Source organism: Mytilus trossulus, chromosome 4, assembly GCF_036588685.1.
Source record: "Mytilus trossulus isolate FHL-02 chromosome 4, PNRI_Mtr1.1.1.hap1, whole genome shotgun sequence".
NCBI lineage: Eukaryota > Metazoa > Mollusca > Bivalvia > Mytilida > Mytilidae > Mytilus > Mytilus trossulus.
In genome coordinates, this window is record NC_086376.1 from 34,416,530 (window position 1) to 34,434,602 (window position 18,073).

The 18,073-nt window shown below is 30.2% G+C and overlaps 1 protein-coding gene and 1 long non-coding RNA gene across 10 annotated transcripts in view; one reads left to right on the forward strand and one right to left on the reverse strand.

Annotated features, from left to right (window-relative positions):
• LOC134715174 (uncharacterized) overlaps window positions 1-9,388 on the reverse strand; it is a 54,805-nt gene extending 45,417 nt beyond the window's left edge. Inside the window, exon 1 of the long non-coding RNA XR_010106616.1 lies at window positions 9,201-9,388. This is a non-coding gene — a long non-coding RNA (uncharacterized LOC134715174). The remainder of the gene's footprint in view (window positions 1-9,200) is intronic.
• Window positions 1-18,073, forward strand: part of LOC134715173 (nuclear hormone receptor HR96-like) — a 149,108-nt gene that overhangs the window by 112,232 nt on the left and 18,803 nt on the right. The window contains exon 1 of one of the 9 annotated variants that reach the window (XM_063577166.1): window positions 9,471-9,956. The exons of 7 other annotated variants lie outside the window; for them this stretch is intronic. In XM_063577166.1, the coding sequence (XP_063433236.1) occupies window positions 9,745-9,956 (212 nt within the window). In that variant the 5' untranslated portion in view covers window positions 9,471-9,744. Of the gene's footprint in view, window positions 1-9,470; window positions 9,957-18,073 lie in introns of those variants that run through there. One more of the 9 variants, XM_063577164.1, reaches the window with a different exon arrangement.

The window sequence follows — 18,073 nt, forward strand, 5'->3', positions numbered from 1 at the left end:
TTGATCAGGAACTATTTAGTATGGAGCTTAAAACAATTTTTCAGATATGCCAGGCAGTCACATCCTGTTTGAGGATATTCATTTCAAATTTTTATTACCATTTATTCACTGATAATGAAATATTTTGATCTTATATTAATAACAAATGCATGGATATACTTTTCATGACATCGCATGCCATTTCTTTTTATATAGGTGTTTAATTTTTTGTGTCACACACATTCTTTCAAAGTTGTGGTCGGAAGTGGGATGCTCAGTCTCAAACTGGACTAACGAGTGGTACCCTATGAACAATTATATTTATTGTTGAGGATCCATAGTTTATGGGTGGTAGGGCAAAATCTTCTGCCCTGTATGATGTTTAATTTTTCCAGTTCTGCCTTTAAATTAAACCCTTCATGAAGTTCAAATGCTAACTAGGTTTATTTAATAATTTTAACTAAAACAATAGTAAATCACGACTGTTATCTACTATGTAGGACTTGTTATTGAAGTCACAGCTGTTATCTACTATGTAGAACTTGTTATTTTAAATTGCATGAAATATTTTACCCTGATATATAAGCAAGGGAAAAAAAAAACCTTTGTATGAATTGGTTGGTTTGGAATATTCAAAGTTTCTCCTCAGAATGTTAACAAATAAGCTATGCATATATTTAGTTCAGTTTTCTGCAGTTCTTTCAGATTCTTGATATATCATTAGATCAATGAATAGCATACATTGATTGATTGATTGTTGGTTGCTTAACGTCCAGTGGCAAATTTGAATAGCATACAAACAGCTGGTATTATTTATAACGTAATACAGTTTACTACATTTCGCAAAGGATGACAAACATTAAACTTTTAGCCATTTATCATTATTTTGTGGTTTATTCTAATTTCTACAATCAAATGGACATAATACTTTATTAGCTATGAATAGATATGAAGAGTAATCACTTGGTGAAGGGAGAAAAACATGAATTGAAAAAAATTGTAAAGTAAGGCTCATTCTCTTCAAACACTTATTAATAAAAATGCTAACATAAGTACCAAGCTTTCTGCACCATTTCAACAAATAATGTCTCTTCAGTGATGCTTAAGGCCTAAATTTTAAAATTAAAACCTATTTACAAACTTTGAAGAGCATGTAGGCCAAAAAAGGACCAAAAGTAAAGCCAAACCCAGACTAAGATTCAGAGCTGTGTTGAGGGAGATACATTCCTTAAAATCATTCCACAAATTTAATAACAACTTATTTCAGTAAAATAATTGTGTCTGTAAATAGAATTGTTTTAAAAATTCCAAAAGAGAACTTACTTTACATTATTGTAGTAATAAACCAATTTTTAAGAAGTTTTGGTCATTTGTTGGTCTTTTTCAGTTCTTTATTTTTCTTCACAACTACATGGCTGACATTTTTTTGGTTTTCAATTATTAAGATAAGTAAATAACATACAGGTGTCAAAGATAGGATCAGGCTCTTACACTTTTTATTGAACAGTAATTGAATACAGTTATATACTAATAGATGATTTTAGTCTCTTAATTGTTAGATTGCTGTCTCAGTGGTAATTTTCACCCCAGTCATCTCCCTTTATTGATATAAGAAAGATATAAAAAGAAATTCTGTTTTATTCACAAATTAACATAACAACTAACAATTAAAGAAAGATAACTGCTGGTTTATTGTTTAAATTGATTTTATGTTTTTATCAATATCGACAGGTGACATTTGATCCTTCAATAGGAAAAAGATCTTATTAAATTAAGTAGGTTAAGTATGAACAGTTTTTGTCAAAACATGTCAAAATTTCACCACAGTTGTCAAACATGGGTGTTTGCACCAAGTCACCTTTCACCATTTTACATTAAATCATTTCTATCATATACTTGGCAAGATTTGCAAGCAATTTTGATAGAATGTAAATTAAGTGGAATAGATAATAGAAAAAGAAAGATTTAAATTGTGCCAATAAAATGTTTTAAATCATAAAATGCAGTTAATTTCATTGCTGTGCTATATGATTTAATGTTTGCACTAGTTGACATTTAACCACAATCTCTATCCACATGCTGTGTGTTTTTTAAAATAGAATATTTTGGGTTGATACCAAGGCCATTTGATATTTAACAATGAGGAATGGTTTTGGATATAATTATTTTGGGTGATTTAGTTATAATACTATAATGAAGTACAATTTGTCGGCTTTCATGTCATCAAAACACAAAAGGGTTATCATCAAGACTGATTGTTAGGTCTATTATATGTAAATACGCCATTATTTATCCTTACAAGGTGAAGAACAGAGAAAATACAGGTAAAAAGAGGAATGACCGAAATTCTTATCAGTTGAACATATCCTTTCATTTCCATTATGAAAACACTTGATTTAATGTACAAGTTAAGCAATTATGTTTGTGAGGAAATACAATATAAGGTCTACTAACAAAATTTATGAGATGTCTTGGTAACAGAAGAAAAAAAGGATATTTTTTTTTTTGCCTAGTCATAATTTATCAAAGTCGGATCATATTAGCAAATCCTGGCAGAAAGAACAATTTACTGTGTACTTAGTGTTTAATGCACATTCCTAATTGACCTATATTAGAGATAGCTTTTAGGTTACAACATTGAGCAAGGGAACATATTACAACAAAGAGCAAAACCCTCGACTCTGGGAATATAAACCTTCTAAGCTGGGAATGTCACTTGCCCTGTCTGAGAACTAAATAAAATTAGATGTGGTATGATACTATACACAGGAGACCAGTTACGCGGAATTTAAATATTTATAAGTCAGTCTGTTAACCGCCTTCAACAGAAAGCAAATCTTGTACTGAACAATGCTGAATAGTCAGTTTTTAACCCTGACACGACAAAATGTTACACATATATATATGTGATGCATTAGTTCTCTTTGGCCATGTAAGGTTTTTGCCCTAAAACCTCAAAAACTAACATAGTAATCAAGTGCTGTTTTCACATTATCGAATATTTCTCAAAGTTTGGGTCAGGACAAAAATTAAGAGAATTCTTTTGCAAAAGGCAGGTCAAGTTTTATGTGAATCTAGATTATAAGATAACTTCATCAGGCCCGTAAAAAAAGTGCAAAATTAACAAAAAAGTAGTCATGGGATGTTTAAGGGAGAGATTATCTTATTTAAAAATCATTTATATTAACAAAATTGAATTGCACTTTTCCGTATCTGATTTAACTAACTACCAGAATAAGATTGAATTACTAGAAACATGGCAATAATAGCCAACATCATTACCCTCCGTAGATAATCTCAACTATACAACATTACTAGGGTTGTTACGGATCATTCAAACATTAAGTACGAGGTTAGATATTCACAGAGTACAAGTTCACTTTATGTAGAAGTGGGTTGCCATTCACCTGCTGTATAAAACTGTTTAGATATTCACAGATTTGAAGTTTTCTTTACATAAATGTGTGTTGGCATTTGCCCGCTGAATGAAACTTGCATGATACTGAATATAAAATAAGGTGATGTGGTATGATTTCCAGTGAGACAACTTTCCATCAGAGACTAAAGCACTAAATGTGAACAACTGCAGGTAACTGTAAAACCTTCAACAATGAGAAAACATCCTTGTGAATGGCTGTGATTTTGAAAAAGTGTTTAGTACAAATTTTTCTATGATAGTATGAGGTTCATTGAAATTTAGAATACAATTTGTAGTAAAGTATATTCTGTTAAGAATAATAGAGATGCAGAGGTGATAACTTCGAGACATTATTAAGTTTTTGCAAAGCACAAATTTACCAAGAGATTTTCAAAAGCTTTAGTATAGTCAAGTATTTAAACATTATGACACACTATAAGGATAAATTACTAATGAACCAATTTAGTATACATCATTTTCATTATTAAGTACAAAGTATCTATATTGTGTCTAAAACATTTGATTAAACTAGATATATATGATATGAACATGAATGTTTAGACATAACAATAATTGGGTGGTGTGCGATTCAACAAGTCCACATGTACTCTGATGCTTGATGTGGATGATGCACATTCATGAACAATGTGAACTAAACACATAAAACCATATGTCCCCATTCAAATGCATTGATCGTCAGAAAAAAAGGGGATTCTAAGCCCTGGAACCCTCCCCCTGAATCCACCACTGCCAACAGATTACATATGTTCATAATTGACAGAATGCACACAACTAAACACATCAAAAACAACCAACACAACTAAACACATCAAAAACAACCAACACAATATGCATTATAGAAATGAAATGTGGTATGATTGCCAATTTATTTTAGATAAATATCCACCTGAGTGACCCAATGATGTGGAAGTTAGCAATTATAAACCATTGTAATTCCTTAAACAGTGAGCATAATCGATTGTAAAATGCCAGCAATTATAGACCATTGTAATGCCTTCAACAGTGAGCATAACTGATTGTAAAATGCCAGCAATTATAGACCATTGTAATGCCTTCAACAGTGAGCATAACCGATTGTAAAATGCCAGCAATTATAGACCATTGTAATGCCTTCAACAGTGAGCATAACCGATTGTAAAATGCCCCAAAATGACAAATGTAAAACAATTCAATCACAATGATAATATGTTCAAAATAAGAAAGTAAAAAACAAAAAAATATGTTATGCAACTACAAACAACAACCTGCTGAGTTACAGGTTCCTGACTTTGGATTGGCACCAACAGAATGTGGCAGGGATTAAACATGTTCAAAATTTCAGGATTGAATGTACACAACTCAACACAACAACAAAAATTAAACATGTTCAGAATATCACAAATTGATAAGTGAAAAAAGATGATGGTCATTGAAACACCTTGGTCTATATAAAGTTGATGCTGTAACATGAATTCTCCAATTGACTGGTTGTTTTGTCTAACAAGATTACTTTTTTTAATTACATTCAATGACACTATTCTATTACACCATTGAGGTCTCCACATCTGTTGCCATAGTAACAGATGATAATGGAGAGACGAAGACAAACTGAAAATCCTTCCATCACAAACTATTTTGTACTTCTCCAGGGAAAGTCTTGTTATAGGTAGGACATTTATAAATAGTTTTAATGAAGGTTAATTTTGTTATTTTGTAAAATGCACATTAGCATCTGTCACAGTGCAATCTGTTCATCTTACAACAATAAGATGGTTTATACTGTAAATTTAATATTTATTTTCTTTAGTCAAGCTTTAATATAATTTGTACTATTTGTAAAGTTAAAGAAATATTTTGCTTGCTTTCTGCACATTAAATATTGTGCAACGTTGATTCTGGTTCTGTAGACTGCGCTGCGATTTAAATGACACCCACTGAGTAATTTGACATTCTATGGATATATTTGGAATTACTGGAATTAAGCAAATACTTATTTAATGCTCCTTCATTAGTGCACAAGCTGTTTTCAATCAGAATGGTGCAGGAACAATTTGCATGCAATTATATTGAATTGAGGCAAAATGAATGTACATTATTTAACAAAGCTAAGAGTACATTTATAATATGTCAATTTCAATTGTCATTATCAATTTTTCATTGTTGATTGGCAGTTTTCATGTTGCAGACTTCCTGCACATGATTGCCATAAAAGTATCATCCTGTTTTGCATAAGGTGCACTTTTTAATTTGACTTTAGTGTAAATATGGTGAAAGTTCATCTGATCGTTATTTGACATCTGTAATCTCCAACATTTCAAAATGATGCATCATGGATAAAAATTGATGCATCTGTTGAATGCAAAGTACTAAAGGTTTGCCTTAACTTGCTGATAATGATATTTTCAGCAATTATTTTCTTAAATGGCGCTTTTAATACAGTTATTTGTGGAAAAATTGCTGTTGTCTTATACTGTACCTTGTGTTTTTGCAGAAAATTTCTCAAAGTTTTATATCAAAATAAAATAAATTTCTGGTCTTAAATTATATACTTTCAATGGCAATGTCATTTTGTGCTTGCATGAAATTTATTTATAATGCTTTCCAATAGCAAAATATGAAAATATTATAACAACCAATCACAGATATCCAGCTATTTTTTTTCTTTTTGTCATGTTCCATATGCCTATATAATATTATATGGTACATTGTATTAGTGTTGGCTCCCTCTGTAAAAGTCATATGCAGGCCAAGATGTGTAAAAATTTCATATAATAAATCTTGGAAAGTGTACAATAAATTGAAAATACCACTTTTAGATTTGGTGAATCAGAAATCAGAAATGCTCAAACCAAAAGCTTCAGGTATCTTTAAAGGCTCCGTGTTGAAGGCCGTACTTTAACCTATAATGGTTTAATTTTTGAATTGTTGTTTGGATGGAGAGTTGTCTCATTGGCACTCACACCACATCTTCCTATATCTATTGAATACTTGGTAAGCTTTATGACAAAACAGAGTTTTACATAATGTTGAAAACTGTATGTTTCTTTCTTAAAGGTGTCTTTTAGATATTTTTTATTCATAACTCAATTTGGAAAATCACGATTTGGTTATATATTCAGATTTAAAAGAATTTGAAATATAAGGGCCTGTAATGACTAAGAAAGTACAGTTCAATATGTTATGTCCTGCTCTAAGAGGACCAATGAGGGTAGATCAATGTGACTAAGTGCATTCCAGAATTTTTAACATATTTAAAATTTATCAGTATTTTATTTTATTTCTGTATGACAACTATGATCTCCAGCAACATATAAACAATTGAACTTTTTACAAGAATGTTGTTGGGGTGTTTACAAAATATACAATGCTTCCTGTTTTGTCATAATAGCAACCTACATAAAACATTTCATATTGTTTTCTTAGATAATTGTTTTTGATGATCACTAAGGGTTAAGTTGACTACAATGACTTTTTCAGGTAATTTCACAAGGGAATACCATTATCACTATCTAATTGTTTGAGCCACTGATTTATTTCAGCTGATGGGGTGCATTATGCATGTGCAAATGTTTTTATGCCCCACCTACGATAGTATAGGGCCATTATGTTTTCTGGTCTGTCCGTCTGTTTGTTCTGCTTCAGGTTAAAGTTTTTGGTCAAGGTAGTGTTTGATGAAGTTGAAGTCCAATCAACTTGCAACTTAGTACACATGTTACCTATGGTATGATTTTTCTAATTTTAATGCCAAATTAGATTTGTTACCCAATTTTACGGTCCATTGAACATGAAAAATGATAAGGCTAGTGGGGCATCTGTGTACTTTGGACACATTCTTGTTTTAATAGCTTAAATGGACAATGGCTATTACAGTAGCCCCTATATTTGTTTCACTCACTCACAGGGGGGAAATGTAAAGTTAATCAGAACCTGCTAAGATTTGAATATCTAAAAAGGTATTATATTTTTTATTTTCTGACTAACAACTCAATTAGAGCTAAGTATAGCTTTATCTCCTTTACGGAGAGCTGTCTCATTGGCAAACATACCACATTTTCTTATTTTTATAAATGACAAAATAAATGACAAAATTTGTCAAAATTGGGATTATAGACATTTGTTTAATGGTCACTTGTTCTGAAATGCTGCAAACAGTTGTTAAAAAATCAGTCAAAAGACAAATGGAACTGTAACATAGAGTTATATTAGAGTTTGAAGGACTTTTAGAAACAGATGGGGAATAGAAATCTAAAGAAATTTGTGCTATCTCTTTTAAAGATATACACCTTACCACATAACCAGTTGTAGAATTCGGTAAATTCAATATCAGTTTCATTTTAGTATGGAGAAAAGGAGAAATATTTTGTGGTTTTCTTGTTACAAAAAGTAAGAAAAAATTTCAAAAATCTCTGCTCCAAAAAATATTGCAAATCACATGTAAAAGATTTTTCCTTTCATAATATCTGCCTCTCAGGATGCCTGTCCAATTGTACTAGATTATTCTATAAATATATGAAGTCAAGTGTTTTGCACGGAGATGGGCAAAGTCATGGTCGTCTGTGTTTGTAATTCAAACATAGAATACACTGAAAACAAACAATTTTATGATATTTCCTCTTCTTATTTTATGGAAAGAGTTAAAACAGAAAAATATTAGATTTTTTTTAAAAGGGGAACTTGATAGCTGTTTTATAATACCTCTTTTAAGTTGGTCAGATTTGATGCAATACAAATTTTGAAGTTGATAAACTTTAAAACAGTCTGCAACTGGATTAATAGTTCTTTACTTATAATCCAGTGGCAAATATTTCAAACACATTTTAAACAATAAATTGTATTTATTTATATAACTGTAACTTAAATTTATTGTGAAACTGACTTGTCAGCCATGTTTTTGTGTGTATTTAGAAACAGCATTATAACCTCAAATCTTTGCTCTTTAAGATGGAGCATCAATAATGTCTTGACGTATTTCATACAAAACTACCCCTCCCCCTATTTCTGCATTTACTTCCATTTATGCTTGTAATTATGCAACTAAATTTAAAACAAAATGACCTTTGATTTTCCCTTAAACAGTTAACACCCACAGTACTTTTGATATTTTTTAAAGTTTTATAGTAAAATTGCATAAATATACAAAATTGAAATATGGATTTACCATGTGTGCTCTTGTTACATATGCAGATGCAAAAGTTGTACCAATGTATTATTTTTCTTCAAATGTTAGTTTTTAATTTGAAAAGTGATTTATTGAGAAAAATTAAATAAGAAAAGAAAGAAAAAAACATATTAAAAAGTTTAAGAAAACTATGCATGAAACCAGAAAAATAAGAATGAAAAAATATTTAAAACTGTTAATAAACCCTGCATAGGTTTTGAACAAAAATTGCTTTAAAGAAACATTTTATATAGGTCTACTCTTTTCAACATATTAGTTTTGTGTGATGGGAGGGTTTTAATCATGAAATTTATCCGTAGGCTACAACTTTTAGTATTAATTTAAGAAACTATGTATATAGATATTGCAGTAAAAAACAGTTTAATATTTTTAAATTCAATGCAATATCTTTATATTAAAGTAAAATCAATAATTTAATATTATATATTATTATTAATTGATAAATATCCTGTATTTATGAAATAAATAAATATTTTTCCAAACCACAACATAATAAAAAAATGTTTGTTTATGTTATTTATGTTTATTAATATCATCTGGACTTGGTGACCCATGTGTGGTGTAAATATTTAAACAATGACCATTGGCATATTGCCATCGGGTAGAAAAAGATTATATACTTACCTTTATTCATCAGGTAACATGAATCGGATGTCTAAACAGCGCCTGTCTTTTTTTGTCATTGCAAATGCAAATTTTTTGAATTTTGATATCCTTCATCAATATAATCAAGAACCAATAACTGATTTGACAGATTAGAAAATTAAGATATCTCAATGTAAAAACCTACAGGTTTACCATGTCCTTAAATGTCCTGGGGGCGGAGTTTACATGTCATTTATAGCTTTTACATCATCTGATTGGTGAACGGGAGAGAAATGCACCAAACGACCCAGTCTACATGCTATGTTTACTAAAACAGTTATAGAGTACTGCATAAACCCCATTTATGAGTGAAGTGTGAACCTAAGTGAACTGTGTCCTAGTTAAATGTGTGTTTCTACACCACATTTATTTTTTACTCACACATTAACAATGACATCGGTGAAGATAATAGTGTTAAGAGAAAACTTTAATTAATTGTGAGAAGACATTGACTTTTTATCCAATGTGGAGGATTACAACAAGTTATTGTTAACAAAGGAAGTCAATCTATATATCTAACATTATGTTTACGGATTACAATGGGCATGGACACGGTCCTATTCATCACGGCCACCCTGGACACCATCCAGGCCATCATCACATGGCGGGGTACGGACCACCACCCCCTCCCCCTCCTCATCATCACCAGGCCCAGTATTCTCAGTATATGAGACCGAGGGTTGATCAAACAAGCGATGTTTTTACTTGTTTGTTCGGTGACTTGTTTGTAAAGTGGTAAGTGTCAGTATGATTGATGTGCACCATCTTGTTAAATTTCTCTTTTAAATTTATGTATAAATTTTAATTGTTTTTTGTGTTAAAATTTGTGTTAAAATTCAGGATTAGTTTTTATAACTTTTTTGATGAACACGCATTTCTGTAATAAATATGTTTCAATAGAGGATACAGTTAATTAAAGATATTGACATATCGTGTGGCATGAAACATATTGCTTATTGTAAATAATAAATGCAGTAATTTTCTAATTTAAAATAATTTATTTATTTTCCCAATATTCTTGTTTTCATTCTACCAATTGATTAGTAATATGAATATTTCATAACTGAATCATATGTTTTTGATATTTTTGTTATAATCGTCCTGCGCCATCTTTAAATCTTTTGTGTAAATAAGGATTTACCTTTTAGCAAATTTCAAATGTTATTAACGTACTATAAATTTTAAAATTTCACATTTTGAAATTGAACAGAAATATTTATTATATTTGCAGATTTTATAGCTCAAGAGGTCATCTTGTGAAATGGAAAATTATTTGTAACTTATACTGCTTATCTTATTACAACTTTACCCTCAATATTTAGATTGTTGGTAAAGAATTTAAAATTTCAATAAAAAAAAATTTAATATGCAGTTGTCTTAATAAAGACGTCTTTGTCCTGTATGTTAACATGTATTATCAATATTGACATGAATAATCAAATTAAAACCTCCAGCCTGGAGCCACAGGAACAATAAGGGGGAAACATAGCAAATAAAAGTCACAGGAACCCCAAATAAAAAGTTAGGAACATTCAGAAATATGAACATTCAGAAATGTACCATTGTTGTAAAAGTAAATAAATATATGAACTGTCTAAACATTGTTCCAAATAACATTCTGTAGCAAATCAAATTTTTAATTTGTCTGTAAATTTACTAAATTACTAAAAGGAGTGAGTTAAAAAATACAAAAAAGTCTGAGAGTAGATTAAGTATAATGGACAATGTTTAGAACATAGGATTGGTGTTAGATTAACTTCAAATTAAATATATATAACGCCTTGTTTCCTTCAGTAATGGATTCACCTCAAAAGTACAAATCTATGAATTTCTCATTTTCTGGTGAAATCTGTTCTTCACATAAAATTTAAACCTATTAACCCACACAAACCCCTGACTGCTAATGGCACAATTTAAGTATTAGAATATAATAACAATTTTTAGAAAGAATGTAGAAAAAAAACAATTGATTTTTTTGTTCCTGCTAAAAGTTGACCTTTTGCTGTTTTTATTTTAAATAGCATTAATATCATAATCAATATTGTATTCAAATGTAATGTTGCCATTTTTGGAATAAACTTTTGCACTTTTACATTATTGCAGAATTAAATAGATTGTTAGCTAATGCAACTGAAAATTTTTGTTCAAGACTCATAAAAGACAATCCCTCTGTATGTTTTATAATAGGGACAGATATATTTAAATTGGTGTCATTTAGTGAAACAATGGAAGAAAAAGACATGATTAGAATGTCAATTTTTGACTTTATCTGCAGCCTAGATGCATGATATGTAATTGTTATAGGTCTTCATTATTGTTAAGTTATAGTTATTCCAGACTTATCCACTGAAAACCTACAGTTTATCAGACGGTTAACTTGATGGGCTGCTAACTCATCTTTATTCACCCTATGTCTCCATTAAATCAGATTTTATATAGCTCACTAAGCAGTATGGGATTTGCTCATTGTTGAAGGCTGTACAGTGACATTTAGTTGCTAACCTCAATCTCATTTGGTCTCTGGCAGAAATTTGTTTCAGTGGCAATCATAACGCACGTTATAAGTATCTTAACAGATAAAAGGCAGGATCTTTTATTCCTTCTCAACCAATGTTGGAAACCATATTTTCCACTTGCTGTTTGAGTCTCATTGTCCTCTGCTTTTGTTTCAACATATAAAGTGTTATCTTCTAGTTGGTACCCAGTTAATAGGGTGACAAATTATTAGAAAAAAAGAGGAATTAAAAAATAAGCCACTTTCAACAAGTGCAACTTTTCAATGAATCCCAATACTAGAAACTCGGTGAACTTGGTAACATTTGTGAAATTGATATGCTTTAGTAACTTATTAATTGGAAAAACAAGTTTTTCAACAATTAAAATTACAAGCAGAGATAATTTTATGCAAAGAAGTATAAATAAATGATGGCAAATGTTACAAAAAGTTGTACCATATGCAGTGATTAAGTTACATGTAGAAAAAGCAACAATATTGCCAACAAAGGGCAGATAACTATGTTTTAGTAATAAAAAAAATCGTTTTCATATCCTGTTTTAAACATAAAAAGAAAATTTGTCAGCCTGGAAAAGGATGTTTAGCATTTTTATTATCAATGTTCAGTAGTGAATACATTTTACATACAAAGTCCATCGACCATGTAAATCCGACCGTGTATTGTTTTAGCCTGGAGGGACATGAGATGGCGACTTACTACACATTTTACACTCTTATATTTGACAAGTTTACCATGTACCTCACCTTATACACATTAACATATGACAATCTCTATTTATCATTGGAATAAATACACAAATATAAAAATAGCTGACCCGTCCAAAAATCAATGCTCCCATAAACGAGAGCTGTAAAATGACAATGGTTGTATTCATTTTTGAAACAAAAAAGTGTTAACTTTGAAATAATAGATCGAAAATTTAAAAAAGAAAATGTTTAGTATATGAATTAAGTTTTAAGTAAAATAGACCTGCCTACAGTAGCTTGCTTTCAATATAGTAAATAAAATATTGTTTTACACTTAAAAAATTTGTTAAGTTTCTAATCAAACAAAGTTATTAAGGATTGTCTAAATGATTGTGACAAACGGGAAAAGGATACTTGTACCAAAAAATAAGGAAAAGCTTTAATACACTTGATACAAGATTAGTATACCAGTGTTATAGTTATTCTGAATATGAATAGAAAATATTGTGGGATGGTTTAAAGATCTTGTTTTTGGTAAATCTTTATTTTTAGATATCTACAAGATACAGAGGTGTTTAGTTGTATCATTTCAATGAGTGAGTTTACATTTTACTCATCAAAAATTGTGTGGCTAATTTGTTTCCACGATTACTTGAGCAGAAAATGACTAAACTGTACCAACGTCAGCAGTCAAGTATTGAAAAACAGATGATGTCATTAAAAATATGTCAAGGGTATTTAATTTATCACCAATGAAATTAAATCATAAAATTTTTCATTTATAACATTGGTAATTTTATGGAAGAAGATTTAATTGAAATGTGAAATATAAAAATATTTTTAACAATAGAATTCTCATATTGATGTTTCTTGAATTGGCTATTTTAATACCACAACAACCATTAAAATCCATATATAAAATGGTGAAAGATGTTTCTCACATTTAGAAGTATTCAATAAAAATTTAGAGCCAAAAGTCATAAAAATAGTCAATTTAAAACATAAATTCTCTTATTATTGCACTGAATTATTATTTTCAATGGAGTTTTCTTACATGTGCTTTTCTCTTTCACTTTTTATTGAGAAATATTAAAAAAGACGTCACATGATCTTTGGTGTATTTACATTAGTAGGCAGACACTAATATAAGGGTGTCTTTGCTGATGCTGATTTTGTGGAGCTGTTGTCCAAGAATTGGCTCTTAGTAAAAAGTGCTAATTCGGGGTGGCATACACAGCTGAATGTATAGTTATAAAAATCTCTTTCAACTGTCCATTTTGTGGAGGTGTTGACCAAGTCGTTGCTCTTATAAGTGCTAATTGTGGGTGGTGTACACGACCAAATGTTAACATAGAATAGTATCTTTTAGGTTCTATTTTGGGGGGCATGAACTGTTGACTCCCAATTGTAAACCAAGCAGAATTTATCTTATAGCATTTGAAAAAAAATCATTAAATTCAAAATAGGAAAGGTTTTAGTGTTGATGTTTTTGAGATATAGTTTCCACAGAGATGATTAGTGGAGACTACCAGTATATCAAAATCTAATCATCTTAGTCTTGATATAGGCTTATGCTTTAAAAACGAGTATTATTTGTCAGAAAAAGAGCAATTTTAAGTATTTGGCATTTTTGTAAAAAAAAAATCATCAATCTTTCCTGTTTCTAATTGTTTTGTTTTTATTGGAAACTACCAAGTGCATGCAGTCAAATTAGAATATTAACCAAAATGTCTGTCTTTACTACCTCTCCTTTAAATATTTATGTGTTCTTGCGTCAGCATTAGACACTCACTCCCTGCTTTTATCATTTAAAAAAATTAAACAATTTTGCCATTTTTAGGGCAAATTATCATTTTCACGCTCTCTCAGCCTTGAAATCTCTTTAATTATTTTATATTTGCATATACAATGTATTGCATTGAACACTTTGTCCATATCCTATGACCTTTTTAGCCAAAATTAATATAAAATTTGAATGCATATACTTGATCATAAAACCCGTTTATATAAAGGGCCCGAATAATGCAGATGGTATATATCTTCACATTTAGAAAATTTTTGTAATTTTTTTTTTTTTAGTTCTCTATTTTTTCTTGGTCTAACAAGCTATGGTTAGTTAAATTTCTGGCTTGATATGCAGGCTGATGCACATAAAAAACTTATTCATATCAAAACTTTATCCCTATTAACTCTTTTTTCGTGTTAAATTAAAATTGAAGAAATGATTTTTACAGTTTTTATCTAACGTATTTCATGCTCAAGTTAAATACATATATTAATATAGCATGTATTTGATATTTATAATAGTATCGGTTATAATCCTAAGAAACGTAAATGGCGGCCAGGAAACGATAAAGGTGTAGCTGAAAGCTCGGCTTTGGCAATCTCTGATGTAGAAACGTATCAATGAAAATCAAAAGTTAATCCTCTTATAGAGCAATCACCATGAAGCATAAGCCTGAAGCCTTTATACTCTGATATGAATTTTTGGTCTAAGCTCAGTCAGAGGTCTTATCAGATAAAATCAACCTTTTTCTATAAGACTGGATGAAAAAGTGTCTTTTTGTCAATAAGTATTGAAACTTTTCCTCCCAGGTTATCAAGAAATTTTTGAAAATCAATCAGAAAAACAAACTGTCATAATGGTGTTTACTTCAGTTATGTAGTCACACTATGTAAATGAGATGACTCTGGCAGTGAGCATTCCATCAATATGTTAATGTTATTTTCAGCAAGATTTAACAAATATCATAATCTTTACAAAAGAAGTTTTTTCGTGTGGAAGAAATAAAAGGAATGTCTACCATTTTTGTATGACATCAGAAAATTTCACAATTTCTTACTCGATATTAATAAATCCGACTATGATTAATGAGTAGAATTAAAACATCTCAATAAACCATGACATATTACGGAACTTACGATATCTTTATTTTATAGATACATGTATGTTATAGCCTTTAGGTTAGTGAAGATTAAAATTCTGAATTTGATAAAATTTGATGGAATTCGTTCTGGTAAAATATACTATACTCTGACCAGTTACAGACAAGTAAGATTATTTGGGTTTGTCAGAAAGTATGTACAGCTCACCTGATCAAAAGGTTCAAGTGAGCTTTTCTCATTTAATACTTTGTGTACCTCTTCTGATTTTGTCATGGTCTGTAAACCTTTGCAATAATTATCTCCTCTGAAACAACTGGGTCGATTGAAACCAAACTTTGACACAATCATTATTTGGGTATGTTAAGTTTAAGTTTTGTGTTCAAGGTGTCTGTCTCCCAACCAAAATGGCTGATATGGCTAAAAATAGAACAGCAAAACGAGATAAGAAAAAGAAATAGTAGAGCATTATTATTCTAATCTTTACTGTAAGAGAGTGGCCATGGTTTAAAAGTTACTTAGATCAATGCTAGCCTCTAGTTTTAAATCAGTTAAATTTTTTCTGCTGCTGAACGGTCAGGGAACCAAGGTCAACTGTGAGTAAGCAGTGGAATTCAAAACTTCTTGGGGATATAAATTTATTCAATGTTTTTGTGAAGATTAGTATGGTAAGACTTGACACAAATATAAACAAAGTTGGCCTAGTGGGATGTGAACTGTTCCTCTCATCTTTAGGCAACAGATTGTACGTTTTTATACATTTCAATATTTAAAAATAATAAATCTACCCGTAGGGAATATCAACAATTTATAAAGATGGTAAATCCTTCTTACAGATTTGTCTCGGCCTGATAGCCTCAATTTAAGCTTTAAATTTTCTTTTTTACAAATTAAAAGACTGGCTCTTACATCAGATTAAAAAGCGTAGGACATCTATTATTTGGAATAAATGCTGATTCTTTTTTAACATAAACTGGCATGAAACAGGCAGACAATTTTTAATCATTTACATTTTTTCACAATAACAGCTAATTTAAATTTCTGTTTCGCTTATGCAGAATGAATTTTATGAGAAATAAATCATTTCTCTTAATCCCTATGTTAAAAAAAATTATCAATAGAGGATAAATGAAATTTTCAATAAATTAAGCGATGGGGAAATATTTTGCTTCCGTTACCGAAGGTATTTTCAAATCTTCATTGATTTTGTATAGGAGATTTTAATGGGTTCCCTTTTCAGTAAAACAAGTGAGCATATGCTTGCGATATGTTTTAATTTGATAATCAAGTAATATGAAATCGGCTGTTCAATTTCCATATTTAGCTACAAAAATTTAATAATGCTATTGCATGTCTTAAATTAATCTAGTTCTGTGATAGAGTGTTGTCAAGTTATTAACTTATTTTTACTTGTTAAATTTGCAAACTTCATAAAAGAAATTACAATAGAGAGATACAGAAAATCTTTAAAGTATAACACAAAAAAACAGTGAATTTTCTTGAAAATACCAGTTTATTGACCTGTTTTCCTTCTTCTATATAATTAGAGACAAATTACAAAGCCATTTATATTTTGAAGAAATCCAAAATTAGAGATATGTTGTATGTTAAAGAGACATTAACCCAACAACAAATGTATCAGAAGGGTAATTACATTTTTAACAATTCATTTTGTCTTGTAGACCGGTCTGTTATCAGAATAATAATAATAATTATTATTATTACATATGCTATGCCCCTTACTGTAATTTTGTGGTTGTGGCATATATTTAACTCATTTTGTTTTTTAGGTGTATAACAATGAGCTGTATGTTGACCTTAGATTTTACAAGTTTTCAATAACCTTCTTTATATTTGATAGCACAGTGTTTCTATATTTAATTTAGTTTTACATATTGGGGTTATTATTTGGGGCACTTACTATTCTGGATTATATGGTTAAAACGAACTCATAATTTCATAAACAAAGATAAACGCAAACTTACCCGGAGTTCTAAAAAATCAAAAACTTATAAACTGTCTGAATTTGAAAAGTTTTATTCATATAATTAAGTGGAAAGACATCTTTCAAGACAAGTCACCTCTTTTTAATTAGACATATGACAATTCAAAGTGTTCCCTAATTAAAGCTCTTTCTCCAATATCAGTCTGAGAGGGATATCAGTGAGAGCAATCGTGTTACTTTTCATGGGCATTGTTAAATATTTCATTGACAAGCTTTGTAAGGTTACTCCGATAGGGTTTTGCTTTCAAGTACAGTATTCACAGTGAGATCCTATCAGTGACCAGAATGACAGGTCTATGGTGTTGATATTGTCGACTTAATTTCTACAGCTTTTATAAACAACGAACATAAATTGACTGACAGTATAATTTGGTATTATTATGGAGTCATACAGCTGACATCGCATTCAGATATATGTCCATTGTATCGCCGCGTAGGTCATCAAGTACGTTGGCCAGTCAGGCATGAAAAAATACAAGTAGAATCGTAAGGTGATCAAAAATCCATTACATTCCTATATTCTTTCGCCCTATGTATCTAAATAAATATTTATGCGTCTTTTATTGGTAATATTGATGGTGTTTCAAGAACTTTTCAATTTAAATGTACGTGAGGTGTCATCTTAAACACTATCTACGATAACAAAATTTCCATTTTAGCACTAAAGGTTAAGAAATTGACAAAAAAAGGGAAGATGTGAGCGAGTGAAGCGCGATTTATTTCACATCATTACCCATCTCATTATATGCTATGATGGGGAGG